At 37.2% G+C, this 20207-nt stretch overlaps 2 protein-coding genes across 3 annotated transcripts in view; one reads left to right on the top strand and one right to left on the bottom strand.

Moving 5' to 3' along the window:
* Positions 1 to 758: 758 nt before the first annotated feature.
* LOC138910186 (uncharacterized) lies at positions 759 to 1202 on the bottom strand. The gene has a single exon (XM_070201408.1). The coding sequence runs from the start codon at positions 1200 to 1202 to the stop codon at positions 759 to 761; it is 444 nt and encodes a 147-aa protein (XP_070057509.1).
* A 9771-nt stretch (positions 1203 to 10973) lies between these two features.
* Positions 10974 to 20207, top strand: part of LOC104119335 (midasin) — a 69230-nt gene continuing 59996 nt past the window's right edge. For both annotated transcript variants that reach the window (XM_070200041.1, XM_070200040.1), the window contains exons 1-5: positions 10974 to 11218; positions 11338 to 11681; positions 11912 to 11996; positions 19104 to 19360; positions 19900 to 20094. In XM_070200041.1, coding sequence (XP_070056142.1) covers positions 11114 to 11218; positions 11338 to 11681; positions 11912 to 11996; positions 19104 to 19360; positions 19900 to 20094 — 986 coding nt within the window. In that variant the 5' untranslated portion in view covers positions 10974 to 11113. The remainder of the gene's footprint in view (positions 11219 to 11337; positions 11682 to 11911; positions 11997 to 19103; positions 19361 to 19899; positions 20095 to 20207) is intronic.

Here is a 20207-nt window from a genome sequence, read left to right as displayed (position 1 = left end):
TATTTCATCTGATAGCTTTTTATTCGGGCATAAAATATTCCAAAATCAACCCTTTACTATGGGGGTTTCATAAGAGAGGGCCCTCTTATGTTTACGGTGCTCTTGAAGAAGACGTCTCCTGTTATTTCTGGAACAAACATTTGAAGCTTTTTGTTAACTTTCAAATGATAAAATCAACTCATAGTTTGGATAAGGAAACAATATAAAAATCAAAGGACCTTATTTTATTCCTTCTATCTTCAAAAGTACATAAATATTCGTTTGCTAAAAATAAATTGCCAATACATGTGGCTAATTTGTACAACTTATTTCTACGGGGTTGGCCATGCAGTTTTCAGTTCCGACGAGACATTATTGTTCCCGGTTCTCGCGGTCCCCGATTTTCGTGGCAATCTTGTTGTCGTATCTCATACTATTCCCCCAGTGTTCGAATGCGAAGTATGCAAATTGGAACACTAGAAGTCTTGCTCCGTAGGGTAAAACATTTGTGAACGGTTGGATAATCTTTAGTTCGATGGCAAGCTTCGCTTCCCATTAGGAACTTGCCATCGAGCCAAATATTATCTAATCACCCCGTATTGGTTTATCATTTCAATACCTTGTCATTTGAAGGTCTTACCCTTGCCGATGATGTTCCTTTCATAGTATGCTTTCCGTTGCTGCCTCGTTAAAAAACTTGCCAGAAAAATCTGATTGGGACAAAAACTGGTCGAAGAAAAAAAGAGTGTAGCACATACTTTCAGTATATGTAAGACCCATCAGCTATAATACCTTTTGAGGTGAGTCACATTCCAATTACTGGGCAATTTAACTCCATCTTGATTCTCTAGCTCGTATGACCATTTACCGGTGACAATTGAAACCCGGTAGGGGCTTTCCCACGTCGGACCCAGCTTTCCAACGTTGATTTCCCGAGTGTTCTGAGTCATTTTCCTCAAAACCAAGTCTTCTACTTTAAAGTAGCAGAGATCGGCACTCCAGTTATAGTATCTTTCCATCCTTTGCTTTTGAGCCACCATCCTCACAAGTGCCAAGTTCCTACGTTCATCGAGCAGTTCCAGCTTCACTAGCAATGCCTCATTATTTGCTTCTTCATCTGTTTGGGAGAATCGTAAGGTTGGTTCTCCTACTTCCACCGGAATCAGAGCTTCCGCACCGTATACGAGAGAGAAATGTGTCTCTCCCGTGCTTAATTTTCCCATCGTCCAGTACACCCATAGTACGCCCGGTAATTCTTCGGGCCACTTTCCTTTAGCTGCTTCTAACCTCTTTTGAGGTTTTGGATAATCACCTTATTGGTCGACTCCGCCAAACCCATTAGCGCTCGGATGATATGGTGAGGATGTAATTCTTTTGATTTTCAGGTCTTCAAGAAATTTTATGACTTTGGAGCCTATGAACTGTGGTCCACTATCATAAGCAATTTCTTTCGGTATTCTGAATCTGCATATTATGTGTTCCTACAGGAAGTCGATCACTTCGCGCTCACCAATTTTTTGGTAAGGACATGCTTCAACCCATTTAATGAAGTAGTCAATTAAAATTAAAAGCAAACTTACCTTTCATGGACCCCGTGGCAGCGGACCAACTATATGCATCCCCTATTTTATGAATGGCCATGGGGACAGTACCGAATGCAAAAGTTCTGGCGGTTGGTGCACTAACTGTGCATAGCGCTGACACTTGTCGCATTTCTGAATGAACGCTTTTGCGTCTTGCTCCATCCGGGGCTAGTAGTATCCTGCCCTAATCAACTATAGCACCAACGAATCTGCACCAGAATAGTTCTCACAAATTCCCTCATATACCTCTCTCATCACGTAGTCCGCCTCTGAGGCTCCTAAACATCGGGCCAACGGGCCTTGGTACAATCTCTATATAATTGTCCACTCATAAGGCTGTAGCGAGTCGCTTTGGTGCATAGTGCCCGAGATGCCTTCGGGTCTTCGGGTAACTTGATGTGCCGAAGATACTAAATGAACTCATTCTTCCAGTCCCAGACTAGGTTGGTTGTATTTACTTCACAATAACCGTCCACATTTAGTACTGAATGCAGAAGTTGAACGACAGTACCGCAGTCAGATCTTTTCCTCTCTGTAGATGACTCCAAATTAGCCAATGCATCTACTTACATATTCTCTTCTCTCATAATGTGTGCGATTGACTATTCCCCGAACCGTACAAGCAATGCATGGACTTTATTCACATACTACTACATGTGTTCCTCATTTGTGTCGAAAATCCCGTATACTTGGTTTGCTACCAGCTGAGAATCACATTTAACTCTATGACCACGGAGCAAAGTCCTCGGGCCAGCTCGAGTCCTGCAACCAAAGCCTCACACTCGACTTCATTATTAGTTAACAGAACATTTTTTTATAGCTTGCCTCAGGGTTTCCCCCGAGGGCGTGATTAGGACCACCTCGAGCCCGGACCTTTTTCACATTGGAAGCCATGTCCCTGAAGAAGGTCCAAACTCCTGATGTCGTTTTCAACACCAGCGCCGCTTCTTTAGCAACCAGCGGCAATAACCCGGGACTGAACTCGGCCACAAAGTCGGCCAAAACTTGTGATTTGATAGCAGTCCTATTCTTGTATTCAATATCGAACTCACTAATTTCGACTGCCCATTTGGCCAACCGGCATGACAATTCAAGTTTGTGAAGAACATTTCACAAGGGGAAGGTTGTCATAACGGCTATCGGGCACTAAAAATAAGGCCTAAGCTTTCGAGAGGCGACTACGAGAGCTAAGGCCAACTTTTTGAGGTGCGGATAATGAGTCTCCGCTCCTGACAAAATTTTGCTAACATAATAGACAGAAAATTGCATACATTTGTCCTCCGGGACTAGAACAACACTTACCGCTACCTCTGAGACCGCTAGGTATATTAGAACATGTTCATTTTCTCCCGATCTTGCTATTAGCGAGGGGCTTGATAGATAACGTTTCAGGTCTTTCAAGGCATACTGACATTCCAGAGTCCATTCGAAATTGTTCCTTTTATTCAGAAGTGATGACATTTTCCGAGGATCGAGAGATGAACCAGCTTAAAGTAGCTAATCTTCTAGTTAGCCTCTATACTTCTTTAACACTTGTTAACTGGTTCGGGATGTCTTCGATGGCTTTGACTTTATCAGGATTTAGCTCGATCCCTCTATGTGAGACCAAGAAACCCAAGACCTTACCGGAGCCAACCCCAAATGCACATTTTTTCGGGTTGAGCTTCATGTTATGATTTCTCAAGATATCGAAAGTCTCTTGGAGGTGCTTTAAATGATCATCTGCATTCAAAGACTTTACCAACATGTCACCTATGTATACTTTCATTGTTTTACCTATTTGCTTTTTCGAATATCGTGTTCACGAGCCTTTGATAAGTGGCTCCGGCGTTTTTAAGCCCGAAGGGCATCACATTATAACAATACGTGCCAACGTTCATTATGAACTGAGTTTTTTTCTGGTCCTCCACGTTCATCTTGATTTGATTGTACCAGGAATAAGCATCGAGGAAACTCATTAACTCGTTCCCGCCCGTTACATCAATCATTTGATCAATGTTTGGCAATTGAAACGAGTCTTTAGGGCACGCCTTATTCAAGTCTATGTAATCTGCGCACATTCTAAACTTGTTATTCTTTTTCGGAACCACAACTAATTAGCTAACCATTCAGGATGCTTTACCTCCTGGATTGAACCGATGTCAAGTAGTCGAGTTACCTCTTCCTTAACAAACATGTTTCTGACCTCGGTTATTGGGTGTTTATTTTGCCTTACCGGAGGGAAGATTGGGTCCAGGCTCAGCTTGTGCACGACCACCTCAAGTGGGATACTTGTCATATCTGAGTGCGACCATAGAAAACAACTAATGTTAGATTTAAGAAAATTAATAAATCCTGACCTGAGTTCGGGATTGAGTCATGTTCCCAAGTGAAACTTCCTCTCCAAGAATTCTTCGAACAAAGCCACTTGCTCGAGTTCTTCTGTCATGGATTTGGCCGCGTCTGTCTCTTCCGATAGGTGAAAGTATCTCAGTACCTGGTGGGGTTCCGACGACTCCTCGCCCTTTTTATCTTCACTTGGCACAAGAGCAAGCATCGGTTCTTGTAATTGCTATTTATTGGGATCCTTCACTTTATTGCTGGAAATCGACACTGTATTCACTTCGCTTGCTAACGATTGATCTCCTCTTATCTGTTTGATTCTCTCTGGGTAGGGAATTTCAGCAGTTAGTTATATATTTATGGTATGAACTTCATCTCATGTAACTATGGCCTTCCGAGGATTATGTTGTAGCCCATGTCGTGGTCCACCACTTCAAATAAGCTAGTCTTTGTTACCCTTTCGGTGCTCGTGGGAAGCAGAATCTCTCCTCGGGTTGTCACACTTGCCAAGTTGAACCCGACGAGGATCTTTGTTGCCCGAATGATGATGCCGATTAATTTTGCTTGTTCCAGCACTCTCCATTGAATGATGTTGGTTGAGCTTCCTGGGTGAACCAAAACACGCTTAATCTTGAAATCTAGGACATTAAGAGATATTACCAGGACGTCATAATGTGGCAGAAAAAGTCCGTCGGCATCTTCTTCTTTGAAGGTGAGTCATCTTAGGCGACTTCCCAGAGTCTCTTGTTGTGGGTCACTGATGCCTTTGTCTACTTGGCCGCCAAGAAGGTTATACCATTGATTTCATTCTTTTCGAAAAACATGTTTATAGTCAACTGAGGAGGGTCTTCTCTTATCTTCTAAGGTTCTACGTTGTCCCGGCTGTGGCGAAAATTGTTCTTGGCTCGGTCGCTCAAGAGCTCCCTGAGATAGCTAATTTTTAACAGTGTTGCCACTTCCTCACGCAGATGCCGACAATCCCCAGTTCTATGGTCGTGAGTCCCATGATACTCACACCATAAGTTAGGATCCCTCTGGGTGGGATCAGATCTGATTGGCTTCAAAAATCATGTTTCTTTGATTTTCCCCATTGCTCGTACCAACTCTATTACACTGATGTTGAAATTGTAATTTGACAACATGGTATATATGGAATCTTGGGTCCATGATACCTTTTTTTCTTGAACGATCTGTTGTTCAGGCCACAATCAGTTCTTCTTTCAGGAGCGAACCTATCCGAGGACCTAAACCCTTTACTGCAGCGTCTCTTGACTCCCTCGTAAGGCAAGAAACGACCTTTAGAAGATCGTCGGTCTGCATCAAAATCATCCTTGAACTTATCCCGGGTCTTGTCTCAATCCCGCCCTTGGTTGATGTCAGTAACCCGAGCTGATCATCTTCAATCCTTGTTTTTGACTCATAGCGATTATGGACATCCTCCCATGCGATCGCTTGGAATTCGAGCAAGCTTTCATTCAACTTTGGGAAAGCGTTGAAGCTCCTTGAGTTCAATTCAAAACCTTTGTGAACGCCTCCGCTGCCCATTCATCCGGTACGACCAGTAGCAACATCCTCTCTTTCTAGAATCTAATTAGGAACTCTCGCAGCAATTCGTACTCACCTTATGCGATCCTGAATATGTCTGCCTTCCTGGCTTAGACCTTTCTGGCCCCGCCATAGGCCTTAATAAATGAATTTGCAAGCATTTCAAAATATTCAATTGAATGCTCGGGTAAAAGCGAATACCATGTCAAGACCCCATTCAATAGGGCTTCTCCCAACTTTTTCAGTAGAACCGATTCAATCTCATGTTGAGCCAAATTGTTCCCTTTCACAGCCGTTGTATAAGTTGTGATGTGCTCCTGAGGGTCCGAAGTTCCATAATATTTTGGTATGTACGCCATCTTGAATCTCTTTTGGATTAATTGCGGCGCTGCGCTCGGTTTGAACGGCAACTGAGTATATTTTTTCGAATTCGGCCCCCTCAAAACTGGTGGTGCACCCGAAATCTGATCCATTCGATCGTTACACTCCTTCGCGTTCTGGTCCACCCGTTCGTTAATCTCTCTCATGAATATCATGAGTTCGGTTTTGAAAGGATCATTACCGTTATCATTATCGGATACGGTACCGGTCCCTCCCCCTCCCGGCACCATCGAAGTAGACCTCACCCTCATGGTATTGCTATCAACTCTTTGAGCTGTCTAATTTGCAGGGATGCCGGGAGGAGCTGGGCCTCTTCCATTTGCGTTGTTGGAAGCGCCTGACAACGCTTGCTTCAATTCCGTCATGTTCCGATCCTACCTTGAGAGGTGACCCATGATGGCTTTCTATTTCTCTCTCAAGATCCTTATTGTTTTCTCTATGTATTCATCTTCCGAGTCATTGGGAGTTGGCTCCCGTACATGTTGGGGGTATTGTCCCCCACGGACCGGGGTTGCCTCATCCCCCTTGTTGCGTGTGTCGCTGATTGAATTTTCGTGTCGAGGTAGATTTTTATGTACCTCAACATTGTATGCGATGTTAACATCGTTAGCTGGCATTTTCGCATTTTTGCTAAGAAACAAAGAATCAAACAAGTTAGTAATAAACGCAAGGATCAACTCAATTATGCAAATGTCTAAGCCCCACGGTGGGTACCAAACTATTTATCTGTAATTCAGTGCAGTTGAATTTGTTACGTGGTTTATAGATAACGAACTGATTTGATCCAAACTAATAAATAAACTAGATTAAAAATAAGACTTAGCGATTAAAATCGAAAGAAATAACAAGCCTGGTTCTGGGAGCAATGCCTCCGAGGACAGAAATAAGAACAATGTAAAACAACAAGTAAAGATATTTTATTTAGCTTGAGAATAGAATATAGCATAAGTTTTGCCAAGGATTTCGTGTGTTACAATGACTGTTGAGCCTACTATTTATAGCTGCACCTGGGGAAACAAGATCATAGGATCAAGACCCTCTTAAATGATAATAAATGGGCCATTGATGAATATGTAACGACATGCCATTAATGCAAATATTCTCTGCAACAACTGGCCATTTAATGCCAAGGAATATTCTTCATTGAATTCTATCCGATGACAAGCATTTGATCTACTCATGTTGATCATGCTCCCTTCGGGGTCTATCCGATGTCAATCGGAGTTGTTGCTCCCGGTACTGATTATTAGCAAAATATCGTTCGCCTTTTTTACTCTATAAAAATATAGTTCAAACTATACAAAATAGTCATTTGGTTATTTCTCAAATATTGGTAATATGAATTGTCATTTAATATTTCCTAATATTTAGGAATTCGAGATCAATTAGATTTTGTGTATTAAAATCTTTCTTATTTGAAAAAATCTTTTACATAATAATTTGTAAAAGAAAAATCAATATATTTTGTAAAGTGTTTCAAAAACGTCGTTTACATAAACTTTGAAGCACTTTACTGGAGGGTACGTTTTTTTGTCATAAACTTCAACAATTAATTCTAAAAAAAGTTAGGTAATCTAGGTAAAAGTTTTAAGTAATTTCAGTTCCTTTTGAAAAAGATTAACCGATTACTTCTTTATAAGAAAAGGATTATTTTTTTATAATTATGTTAGGAAAAAAAATCATTAATTCCTTATAAATATTTAGGTAAACTTTTCGTGCACTTTAGGTTTACGAATATGTTTTTTGGGTAAAATTCTCAAGCAATTTTACATCCTTTTAGGCTTAGGAATATGTATGTATTCCTAATATTTAAAACTTTAAATTTATTAAAATGTTATCGTTTATAAAGCCCCTCATTAACTATATAATGTAAGATGATTATAATTTCTTACATCTTTTGTTCATAATTCCTTCTTTTTTTGTTACTAAGAGACACAAAAGCATTGTCATTGAATTTTATAAGCATACCTTTCCATATTTTTAGTATTATTTAACATAAATCCCTATAGGTATCCAATATGAATTCATAGCCCTTCTCCGTTTTTAGGATTTCTTTTAATTCCTTTAAATTAGAGGTTTTTGTCTTTCTTCATTAAACATAAAATGTAAATTCAATATTCAAGCTAATTTTGTTTAAACAATTTCAAGCTTAAATTTTATAACTTATAGAAATTGGTCTTGTGGGAAGAAATTTGAATTTGGAACAAGAATCGAGACTATACAAGCAGTATTATTCACGGAGATAACTGAAGTTTCTCCTCTTCTTTAGTGGTAAGAATACTCTCCCGCTCTCTTCTTGGTAAATCTCACATTTATAATTCATGCTAAATAAAATTATAATACGAAATATTATGTACTTTGCCTAATAGGGGAGTTTGAAATCAATTAAAATTTTAATGATATTGTTGGATAAATCTTTTCCTTTCCTTATTGCACTGAGACTATAAACTATAATTAATTTTGACGATCATATTCGTAGGCTCAAAATCAATGGTTATGCAAGTTACGCTAGAGTGCAACTTTGTCTTTCAGGTCCGCTTTTGTTTTTTCTGTATCAAGACATGAAGACTACATTTGACAATTCTAAAAAAAGTTTAAATATTTCTTATATTTCTACTTTTCAAACTGACGTTTCGAATAAACTAAAATTATATATTATTTTGATTTATGTTTTCTATGAATATTTTTTTCTCGAATTTTATACTATTAGTTTGCTATCAGCGCTCCTTTCATATTTTTTATTGCTATCAGACCTCAGATTTAGTTTCTCTAAATAGATTGTGTTGCTATTACTTGCTATAGGTATTTCTTTCATATTCTTTATTGCTATCTTTAATTTATTTTTCTAATATATTGTCTTGCTATGAATTGCTATCAATGCTTCTTCCATCTTCTTTAGCCGAGAGTCTATCAGAAACAGTCTCTCTGCCCTCCATGGTAAGGGTAAGGCTACGTACATCCTATCCTCCCCATACCACACTTGTGAAATTTCACTGGGCTGTTGTTGTTGTTCTTGATATTAATATTTGCATTATATATCAACGTGGTTATTATGTTCTTCATTTATATTTTTCATTTTCTGTAAAATTACTCTATTGAATTCTTTTGTTCCTTTTACAATTTTAAATCAATTGTTACAATTAAATAGTTTATTAGCTTAAGATTTTTTTTTTCATAGTTTCTTTGATTAAATATTTTACTTGGTAATTTGTTCTTATTATTATAAAGTAAACTCGTTAATGATTAAACGATAGAGAGTCATTATTTTTGTTATAGCATTAACTAAATAATTTGACTGTTTAGGACCGACAACATCGTCTATGAAAGAGAAATTAGGTTAGATTCAACAATATACTAACATGTTATTATCTCATATAATAAAGTACCTATAATTATAAATAATATATAACTAACTTAACTTAATTATTTTTTATCTTTGCAAGTTCAGAAAATATTCAAGTACTACACTTATGCAACCACGTTTATTTTTGTAATTAAAGTGACTGTTATTTTAAGAATCTTATTTTAATATCATTTGATATTTTACATAATTAATTTTTTTTATATAAGTTTTAATTGACTGATGTTGCATGCACGTGCAACGCACGTATATTAAAACTAGTACTATATTAAAAGTATGAAGAACCTAAGCGAAATGTCGTTCGTCTTTTTTGCCCTTTAAAAATATGACTTCACACTAGACAATATAGTCATTTACTTATTTTTTTAATTTTTAGGACTTGGTAATCAAATAAAATTTGTCTTATTAAATCATTAATAATTTGATTTTCATTCATCTACTACTATTGCATGTATGATATTCAATTTATTATATTCATTATATTTTCCTTATCAAATTTTACTTCGTCAAGAATTTTGTCCAACTCATTATCACGTAAACTAGGTTTATGTTGGAACAATTTCTTAAAACCTCTTTGCTTGTGGGATTATGTTAGAAACAGATTCTTAAAACTTCTTTGCCTATCTAAAAAACATACAATAATTTTGCAACATAAAGATGTTAGTCTTAAGATACAAAGGCTAAATATAGTTAAGATTTGATATGACTTGATGATCACAAAAAATGGACTAATAAGAGAAAGAACAAGAGAAAACATGCTAATTAATCTCATGATTATTAGTTTACCTATTTCACCATTCATGAGCCAATTTTCGAACCAACAAGTACATAAAATAACAACATTATATATATTGATCATTTTACTATTTAAAAACAGAATATGACTGAATAAAATAATAATTACTAAATACTTAAAATTTGGTATGAGCTAGCGTTAACTATTCGAATAAACAAGAAAAAGGTATTTTCTAATGTGAGAATAAATAATTTAAATTTTGAATTAATTAATTATTAAAATAATATAAGTCAATACTTTTATTAATTCATCATATATATAAAATTATTTTTCAAATTTACACAATAGACTACATAAATTGTGCCCTTAAAGTATAATATGAAGAGCTAAATTATTTAAATTGCTATTCATTTAACTAAATCAATATTCTTCACTTACCTAACATTTTTTTAAGCTTTCCTTTTTTTAAAAAACTCAAATGTACATTTTAAAGAAAATATCTATGATTTTAGAAAAAGTTTATACTTATTGAATTAGGTACACGCGCAACGCGCGTAGCCTAATACTAGTTATATTAAAAATACGAAGGCCCTTAGCGAAATATCGTTCTTCTTTTTTACCCATTTAAAGATAGATTTTATATTGGACAAAGTAGTCATTTAATTATTTTCCTAAAATTAACTAAACTTTTGACCATTAACTCTTTTCTTATTTGAATAAAGTAAGTCTTCCTAATATTTAGGGATTTCAAAGAAAATACCAATTTATTCATATAAATATCTTGCCTAACGTTTAGTGCATTGGAATTCCAAGGTAAATTAAGTAATTGTACAAAATATTCAATTTAATGGAAAAATAATCCCCTTGAAAATTTAATAATAATGGTCTTCTTATGTAAGGAGTATTTTACCTTTTTAGAGAGCATCCAACTTATAGTGCATCTATATTATTTTTATTTTATTTTTTCAGTAATTTCAATAAATTATTCCTAATTATTTTTATATATATTAAATAATTTATTGTAGATTAACATTAGTTATATTGCCTATTTCTTAAAGCGGCAAAATAAGAATCCTTAAACCCTAAACCCTAGTTTCTGCCAAAGCTTTCCCCCTTCCCTCCTCATTCACCTATAGCTTTGTTTTAGCTTAAAAGAGGCTATTTAAGTTTTGCCCCAACTTAATTGAATTCATTGATAACGAAAAAATGTCATTTGATGGGAGTTTTCGGGTGGATTATGAGCTGCAGAGGTTCCTTTCTCGGTGCCCTGAGCTTGCTTCTATATCCCAATTCGATTACTTATTAAAGAAGGTACCCAAAATCTAACATAACCAATAAAATTTTAAATATATTTAAATCACGCTGTAGCATTTGTATTCAGTACCTTTTGTCTTGAGTATGAAAAAATTTCCAACTTTCATTGTTAATAGGGTGATAAAGTTACAGAAGAAGAAGTGGTGAATGCTTTGGGACAACTTATGATACATCCAAAGTATACAATCCCTTTGGTCGGATGTTTTCGTCCCCTTGCTCGGAAAATTGTGGACAGAGCTATTTTCTTGCTTAGATTGGTGCCCAATTTGAGGTGCAACGATGATGGTGACTTGATGGAGGTCGACCAAGAAGACGATTGTAGAGAAGTTGAAGGTTTAGATATTGAAGATACTATTCGTATTATTGATGTTTATGCTAAAAGAGGGAAGGGCTTGAAACTTCATGAACTAGCTTGTCTGGCATTTTGTAGAGCTCATGATTTGGTCCCTTCATTATTGAGGTAAAGTATATTCTTCCATTTGGTCCCTGAATTTAATAAAGGTCGTTATTTCTTGATCAAAGTTTCTGTTGCACCATGGTACCCAGTACCCACAGTGCTTGAGTGCTGCCTTATATAAGAGTTTTTTGTTTTGCTGTGCTTCAGTAATGGAGGATAATATTGCATAGGTATGGAGTGCTTATGCATTTCTGTCTCATTTGTTAGAGTAACTAGTGTTTTCCTTGCCGCAGGTCTGTATTGGGTTATTTTGAGTTTGCTCCCCCTCCATTCGAAGGAATTAGACAGAGAAAATCAGTTATGGAGGCAGTTGTTCTGGTATTTTGTTCTTAATATCTAATTTTTGCTCCATAACTTTCTATGCAATTCTCATACTGAATTTGTCTTCATGCTGTCTTGTCTTTGAGAGCTAATTTTTGACACCATACCTCTCTTCTGTTTACTTCTTACTGCTTGGTCGTGACATGCACAGAAAGTCAGAAACTGCAGATGTTAGATTGCTCCTGAGCATCAACGATATCAAGTGAATTCTAACTTTAAAGTGATCACCAACCTGTCTCTTGTCTTTCTTGATTGTACAGATTTCTGATATAAACCTAAATTTGAACTGATAGAGGAGTGTGCCATGACCTCAACTACGCGTATCGTTTGTTGTATCTGGGAATTCTAGAATTATATGAGTTGTTGGGTAATGGGTTAATAAAGACTTTAAATTTGGCTTGTGTATGATATAGGGCATGTGATAGTTGTGTCTGTAGCCTTGCTACGGTGGACAGTGTTACAAAAGAAACAGATAAATAAAGGAGGAAAAAACTCCAATTTCTAACGAGAAGTCTGAATAATTCATAGGTGGGTGATCAATGTATAAAATAACACTTCCTCCATCCCTAGCGAAGTTCAAAGTCTCTGGCCAACTTTGGAACTTAGCTTTTTCCATCCTGGGCTTGAACTGGTGCATGCCTAGCTCCCCTCTTGATTTTTGACGACTTGGCGGAGAGGAGGAATTGCTAAGTCCTCCCTCTCCATGCGGAACACTATTCCTGCAGCTATCTGCTGGGTAATTTGGAATGAAAGTAACACTAGAATATTTGAAGGCAAGAATGACAATATACTTAAGCTCAAACAATATTGTATATTCATGTTTAGTTTTGGTGCTGCATGGCTATGGCAAATGTGTTAGAGCCTGATGCCATCTTTTTTTTTTTTTTTTTTTGGGATATTGGTAACAAATTCTATAAATGAATAAAATATTTACAAGAGATTGTGTGAGCTACAATCAGACCCCAAAAGATCTGAGATCGCCTAGCTTATGCTGTTCGATTTCATTTCTTCTAGCAAATCTAGTAAAGAATGTACGTCCTCCCTATTACTCTCTTTGCACAAAAAATGAAATAACAAAAAACAGTTAAGCTTAATTTTTTGGTAAGAGCTAGGCCTATCTTCAAAAACTCTGCATTCCTTTCCTTCCATATGACCCACCAGATGCAAGTAGGGACTACTTTCCACTATTTCTTCTGTTTAATATTTGCCCCTCCATTGTTCCAGCTATTGAGAAGAGATGTAGTGTTATTGGGCATTGACCAGGAGATTGCAGCCAAATTAAGATAAAAATGCCAAAGTTGAGCAATGACTGGGCAATGTATAAAGAGATGGGACACTGATTCCCCATCTTTGCCGCATAGACTACACCTAGCATATAGTTGAATTCCTCTCCTAATAAGATTATCCCGAGTTAGAACAACTTCCCTTGCTACTAATCATGTGAAGCATAAGACTTTTGTGGGCGCCCTGACCCTCCAAATTTGTTTTCATGGCCATCCTTGAATAGGATAGGAGTATTGTTGATGAAATGATAAGCAGATTTTACTGAAAAGGATTCAAATTTGTGACCCTTCTACGTTAAAGCATCTTCCTCTTCTATGAGACCTTGGAAGGCTTCTAAGGTCTCCCAGAAATCTGCCACACTTTGCAAATCCCAGTCATTTAAGTTCCTTCTGAAAACAATGTTCCACCCACGTGTGGATTTTGCTTCTGCTACTGAAATTCTTGGATTCGCAGCAATGTTATATAAATCTGGAAACTGATCTTTCAGAGGAGTGTGCCCAAACAAGTGACATCTAGAAAAGAACTCTTCTTCCATTTCCAACCTTGATACTAAAATAATTAGCAATGAACCTCTATTGTCCCCTAATTGTTTTCCAAACACCAACTCCATGTGGGGATGACACTGGTTTGGTGCACCAAGATCCTCCTTGGCCATACTTCTCTTGTATCACCCTTCTCCATAAAGCTGTTTCCTCCAAATTATACCTCTATAACCATTTTGCAAGGAGACTGTTATTGTTGTTCTGTGCTTTTAGGTTTCTGATACTAAATCACCTGCCTGCTTAGAACACAAAAAAGTCTCCTATTTGATTAAGTGAATAGTCTTTTTCTTACTATTTCCTTGCCAGATAAAATTCCTTCTTAGGGAATCAACCTTTTTCCTCACCTTGGTTGGTATTGGGAATAAGGACATCACATAGGAAGACAATGCATCTAAGACACTATTCACTAGAGTCACCTTGCCATCAAGTGACAAATATTGACTCTTCCATCTTGAAAGTCTTTTTTCACTCCTTCCAATCACCCCTTGCCAGATTTCTTGCGACTTGTTTTTGGAACCCTAAGGAAGGCCTAGGTATTTAGTAGGTAGGTTCTCTATACCACATTCTTGGATGTTAGCCAAATTTTGTATGTTAGGAACTTCATTTCCTGATATAGCTTACTCTTTCCCCAAATAACATGTAAACCTGCAACATCTTCAAAGGTTGTTAATCAGTCTCAGATGAAGCATCTCTTTTGGTTGAGTTCCCATGAAAATGATAGAGTCATCTGCATACAGGAGGTGTGAAATCTCTAGTATGCAATTTTCTCTGTTAGACACCTTGAACCTCTTGATCCAGCCATTTGACCTTGCAGTGTTGATCATCTGATTCAGCCCATCCATTGCCATCAAAAACAAGAGGGGGATAGAGGATCCCCTTGTCTTAACCCCTTTCTGAAGAGAGAAAACCTTGGGGTGAGCCATTAATCAAGATAGATAATTTTACAGTGCTAAGAAAGAAACGGATCAAGTTAATCCACTTAGTTCCAAAGCCCATATCAGACATTAATCTCAGAAGGAACTTCTAGTTGTCATGGTCGTAGGCTTTTTCTATATCCAGTTTGCATAGAATACCTGAAATTTTGCTTTTGAGTCTAGAGTCAACCACCTCATTTGCAATCAGTGAAGCATCCATGATTTGTCTTCCTTTTATGAAGGCCATTTGATAACCTCCAATGAGCTTGTTAATTACAGTCTTTAGCCTCTCAATTAAGACTTGGGCTATAATCTTGTAAACACTTCCAATCAAGCTAATAGGCCTCAAGTCTTTAAGTTCTCTAGCCTCATTCTTCTTTGGGATGAGAGCCGCATAGGATGCATTTAAACTCTTCTCAAAGTGTTCATTAGAGTGAAAATTTTTCAGGGCCAACATGACATCTTCCTTGACTGTTGGCCAGCATATCTGGAAAAAACCCATGGTGAAGCCATCAGGTCCTGGTGCTTTGTCTGAAGCACATGACTTGAGGCATTCCACCACTTTCTGTTCTTCAAACTCTCTTTGTAACCATATACTTTCCTCCTCTGTTAAAAAGTTCTCCCTATCAAGAATGTAATTTGGCCTCCATATTTCAGGTTCAGCTTACAACTTCTGGTAGAATTCTATGATTTCCTTCTTGATCTCTTTAGAGTTTGTGGTAGTTTGCCCTTGCACCTCCAGCTTATCTATGTGGTTATATCTCCTATATGTGCATTAGCCATTTTGTGGTAGAGCTTCATATTCTTGTCCCTTTATTTCAGCCATAAGGTTATGGACCTTTGTCTCCATGCCGTTTCTTCATACTTGGCTAACTCCTGAATCTCTAACATGAGGCCAGCCTTTTCCAATAATTCTCCTTCAGTGAGCCTTCTGGTTTCTTGAATCTGATCAAAGATTGAGATGTTATTGAGAACTGTCTTCTTCCTTTTCTCTACATTGCCATACTCCTCCTTATTCCACTCTTTTAGCTTAGTTTTGAGGAGCTTTAATTTGCTGGCTAGCACAAAATCTGGCCTGCCTACATTCACAAAGGAGTTCCACCAAGTCTACACTTTTGAGGGAAACTCTTCAACATCTAACCACCAATTTTCAAACTTAAAATATGATTTGTTGAGTTCCCATTCCCCACATTTCAAAGAGATTGGTGTATGGTCAGATATTACTTTTGGGAGAAGGCTTGTCACTAAATTCCTCATCTCACTCCATGGAGCAGAGAAATCTGTCTATTCTAGAAGCACATTCAGAGTTGTCACCTTGACTCCAGGTGAGTTGGCCCCCAGAAGTGAAGGATCAATCAATTCCAGTTCTTCCACAGTTTCTGAAAAATCTGCCATTGCTCTACTGTATGAGTTCCTATTTTTCCTTTCATTTGCAAATGATTTCCTTTTTGCATTACATTCTTTGAAATGTTTTACAGCTTTTGCTTGTTTTTGTTTTCCAGCATTTTCCTGGCTCACTTCAATATACATTACCTTATTACCTTATAAAAAAAATAAAATAATACTACCTCCATCCCATTTTATATGCCCTTGTTTGACTGGGTAAGGAGTTTAAGATATGAGAGACTTTTGAAACTTATGGTTTAAAACAAGTCAGAGATATTGTGGGGTGGGTGGGAGTGGTGGGGCTATAATCTCCTTAAAGGGTAAAATGCCAGTTTTAAAATTAAATTGTTTTTTTTTTTGATAAGGTAAATAATTTTATCAATTTTAAAGTTTGATTATTTCTAAATATAGAAATGTGTCGTTCCTTTTAGACAAACCAAAAGGAAAAGTGTAACAATTTTTTTGACGGAGGCAGTGGCTTTTGTTCCATCAGTGTGGCAGTTTCTGAAGTAGGGAAATATTATTGTCTTCGTCGTGGTTTCAATGTCCTTTCCTAGAGTCCGTAGTTATTTATAGTGATGCATTCGTAAGAGACAACTGTCATCGTGGCTTGAATTTTAAATGATAATGACACATTCATAATAGACAACTATCATTGCGACTTGAATTTAACTATCATTGCGACTTGAATTTAAAGGTACAGTGTTGCTGGTTATTGAGACTCGGCTTGATTTCTTCTAGTGCTTTTTTCTTTTTCGCCTTTAGTGTTATTTGAATTTGTTCTTTCTCCTATTGTGAGTATCTTAAATTTTTTATGAAGCAGGTGAGTGTTGCTCACTTGCTTAATTTCCTTTCTTGTTGCATTTAAAACAGTCAAGCGTCCAACCATATTCTTGATTACCTATTCTTGAGCCCCTATGTTATTTACTTAATAACAACAACAACAACAACCCAGTATAATCCCACTAGTGGGGTTTGGGGAGGGTAGTGTGTACGCAGACCTTACCCCTACCTTAGGTAGAGAGGCTGTTTCCAATAGACCCTCGGCTCCCTCCCTCCAAGAACTCCCCACCTTGCTCTTGTGGTGACTCGAACTCACAACCTCTTGGTTGGAAGTGGAGGGTGCTTACCACTATAGCAACCCACTAGAAATCCATAAAGCAAATAATTTTATTAACAACCGGGGGAAACCCCGTATACAAGCTGTATACAAAAATAAGAGAACCTACACCAAAATATGGTTCTCAACAAAAGAGATCCAATCCTTTAAACAAATAGGGGCCTCATGAGTACACCAAAAAGAAACTAGAAACAATAGACTTTTGCAATATCTGCAGCCCCTATCCAAGAAAGAGAATAATTGAGTACTAGATATTGCGTATTGTAAATCCCCCCCCCCCCCCCCCCCCCCCCCCGCGCGGAAGAGACAAATGTCAGATGCAAAGCCCCGCACCTCATTAAGATCGGCTTTTGCAAAGATGCAAAGCCCCGCACCTCATTAAGATCGGCTTTTGTTGCAAAATATTGATGCCATTAGTTTCATAAATAGAGAAATATTATGGTTGTAACTAGGATTTAATGGTGTTTGCTGGTATTCGGATCGTTTGTGCTGTTCGCTTTGAAACTGGATGTTGAGTGTGAATGGTCGCCAGGTCTTCTCTATGTACAAGAACAGTCAGCAGTTTGAGCTTGATCCAAGTGCAATCAGTTTATTAAGATCAGAACTTTCGAGTTTGGGTTAAGTATGGAGGAACTCTAAGCAGAGTTTCAAGGATCTACATTTGTTTTATGACTTTAAAGAGTTGGCTGACTGCTAGTAATTGTGTTGAAACATTGTCTTGATAATTTCTTTGGAGCACTCTTAGGGAAGCTATCAAGCTGTAACCAATTAGGCTTGATGTTTGCCAATCTTGGCTTCATTGCGAGAGCTAGATGATTAGGGGTGAGAGGAAGAGGGACAAATCTTTATATGTTTCCCCACTCATGTGGATCATCTCGAATGAAGTTAGAATGCAGCCTTTCAAAAGGATGCTGATTTTGGTTTTTGCCGGAGTATACAAGATTCCAATTTGTATAATGAAGGATGTCCGTTGTGAAAACTTGGGTGGATAACTTCTATTACTCCCTCTGTCCTGGATTATGTCTCACAGTCTCACTTCCACTGGAAGTTCAAATTATGAAATCTTGACCAATTTACCCTAACACACTTTGTCTTGTGGAACTAAAGCAGTAACAATTTGGTAGCACTTTTATCTTATTTTAGCTAGTGTGTTCGATCTTTTTGAGAACCGAGAAACCCTGGAGGTCTAGAGGTGCACAGTTCGAGATGGGAGGTGGGGGAAGGGGGTAATGGTTCTGCAGTTTTAAAAAATGTACTTTATTTCTCCGGAAAATGGGAAAAAAATATTAACCAAAGTGATCTTAGGACTTATAAGTGGATTCTTGTCGGTGGTTGTTATCATTGGAACCATCTACTTAAGAGAAGATGCATTTGATTCCTTTATTGTCTAATTAAATTTCAATCTTGCACTTTGAGTTTGTTTGTCTTAATAGTCACTTTATGCTTAATACTTTTCTTGTCTCTGAAAGTTTTTGGGAACCCTTGCTGGTAATGAGATATATGTGTGGCAATACATGCTGAAACTTACCTATGGTCTATATACAGAGCGTTTAAGATTTTGTAGATCTAGTCTAGGATGGCTGCTAGTTGTCTATTGGGCTTTACATTGTTTCCACATTGTTCTGAGTTAGGGAGTTAAATCGAGTACCTTAATTATTATTGTAAGCTCATTCTCTTGTGCAAGTCTATGATGATAAGTTGCTGTTAGTCCTCGACAATGTGGTAATGATTTCTCCATTGAATTCAAAATTCGTTGTTTTCTGTGTTTTCGTCTCTCCATTTTTGTTGATAAGTACTATTTTAACCCAATTTAGCATAGCAAATTTAATAAGCTGCTATCTAACTACTCTCTTATTAGGATGGAGCTGGTTTGCTGAATGTAGTACGAGTTTCATATCGTCTCCTTCTAGCAGACCCTGAAGATTTTGCCACGAGATGGAACTGGTCTTGCTTTTTCGACATTATAAGTCTGGGTAAAAATGAAGAGCCAAATAGAAGTGCGTTTGACTTAAGATGGTATGGGATAAAAATACTGTCGATAGTTTTCAAGTTAAATGACCAAGCTATAGCAAATTTCAATCGCTTTTCTCAAGAAGCATATTGCTGTTCACTGAGGTAAGTTGTTGCGTTCTAATTCGTTGAGTTAATGTTACATTTTTTAAAGAGACAAGTGTATCAACTGCTTGATGTAAGTCACAGCAAATCCTTAGTTGGAAAAGTCTACTGGAATTGGAGCTATATATTTGATACTGGATGCTGCTAATTTCTCGGTTAATGCTCTAGCTCGTGGTAGGAATAATATTATGACTTCAGAGAGTAATTTTTTCCTTCTTTCTGGATTCATGATATTCTTCCATGCTGAGATTTTTTTGATAAGTAATCAAAGATTTTATAAATGCTTGCACTAAGCCAGTGCGAGAAAATATAACTACAGATTGTGCAAATCTAAAATTGCATCCAGATCCTGTTAATTACCAGGTTGCACCAAAAAGATACATCTTTGTTTAATGCTATGTAAATTTCTTCTTTGGCCTTCAAAAATTCTGTCATTTACGATATGAGTATATGCTATGCAGCATTTCATCTGATTATTCGTGGATCTGAATCTTCTTATACGTCTTCTCACGTTTGAATTGATGATTTCAAATCTGCAGCTGGAAAGAATATTGTCAGGATGGAGCACTGGAGAAAGCAGGCTGGTATCTTGAATCCTCACATGAAAATAATCGGGACTTAGCTGGGCGAAGCATGGGACTCAACCGATGTCATTCGTTACAATCTTCACCTTTTGATTCTTTAGTTCTGTCCTCCTCAACCATTCAGGAGAAAGGGGACAGGAAATTGACATGGTAAGAGCATTCCTAAATATAGCATCTCTGTTATAATTTGCTAGTAATGTGGCTGGATGCGCTTAAAAGTTGGCATTTACAGTGGTACAATTGGGGGTAGTTGGTAAGTGGGT

The sequence above is a fragment of the Nicotiana tomentosiformis genome, chromosome 4, assembly GCF_000390325.3.
Source record: "Nicotiana tomentosiformis chromosome 4, ASM39032v3, whole genome shotgun sequence".
NCBI lineage: Eukaryota > Viridiplantae > Streptophyta > Magnoliopsida > Solanales > Solanaceae > Nicotiana > Nicotiana tomentosiformis.
Note: the sequence above shows the minus strand (reverse complement) of the source record. Positions and strands in the feature narration are given on the sequence as shown.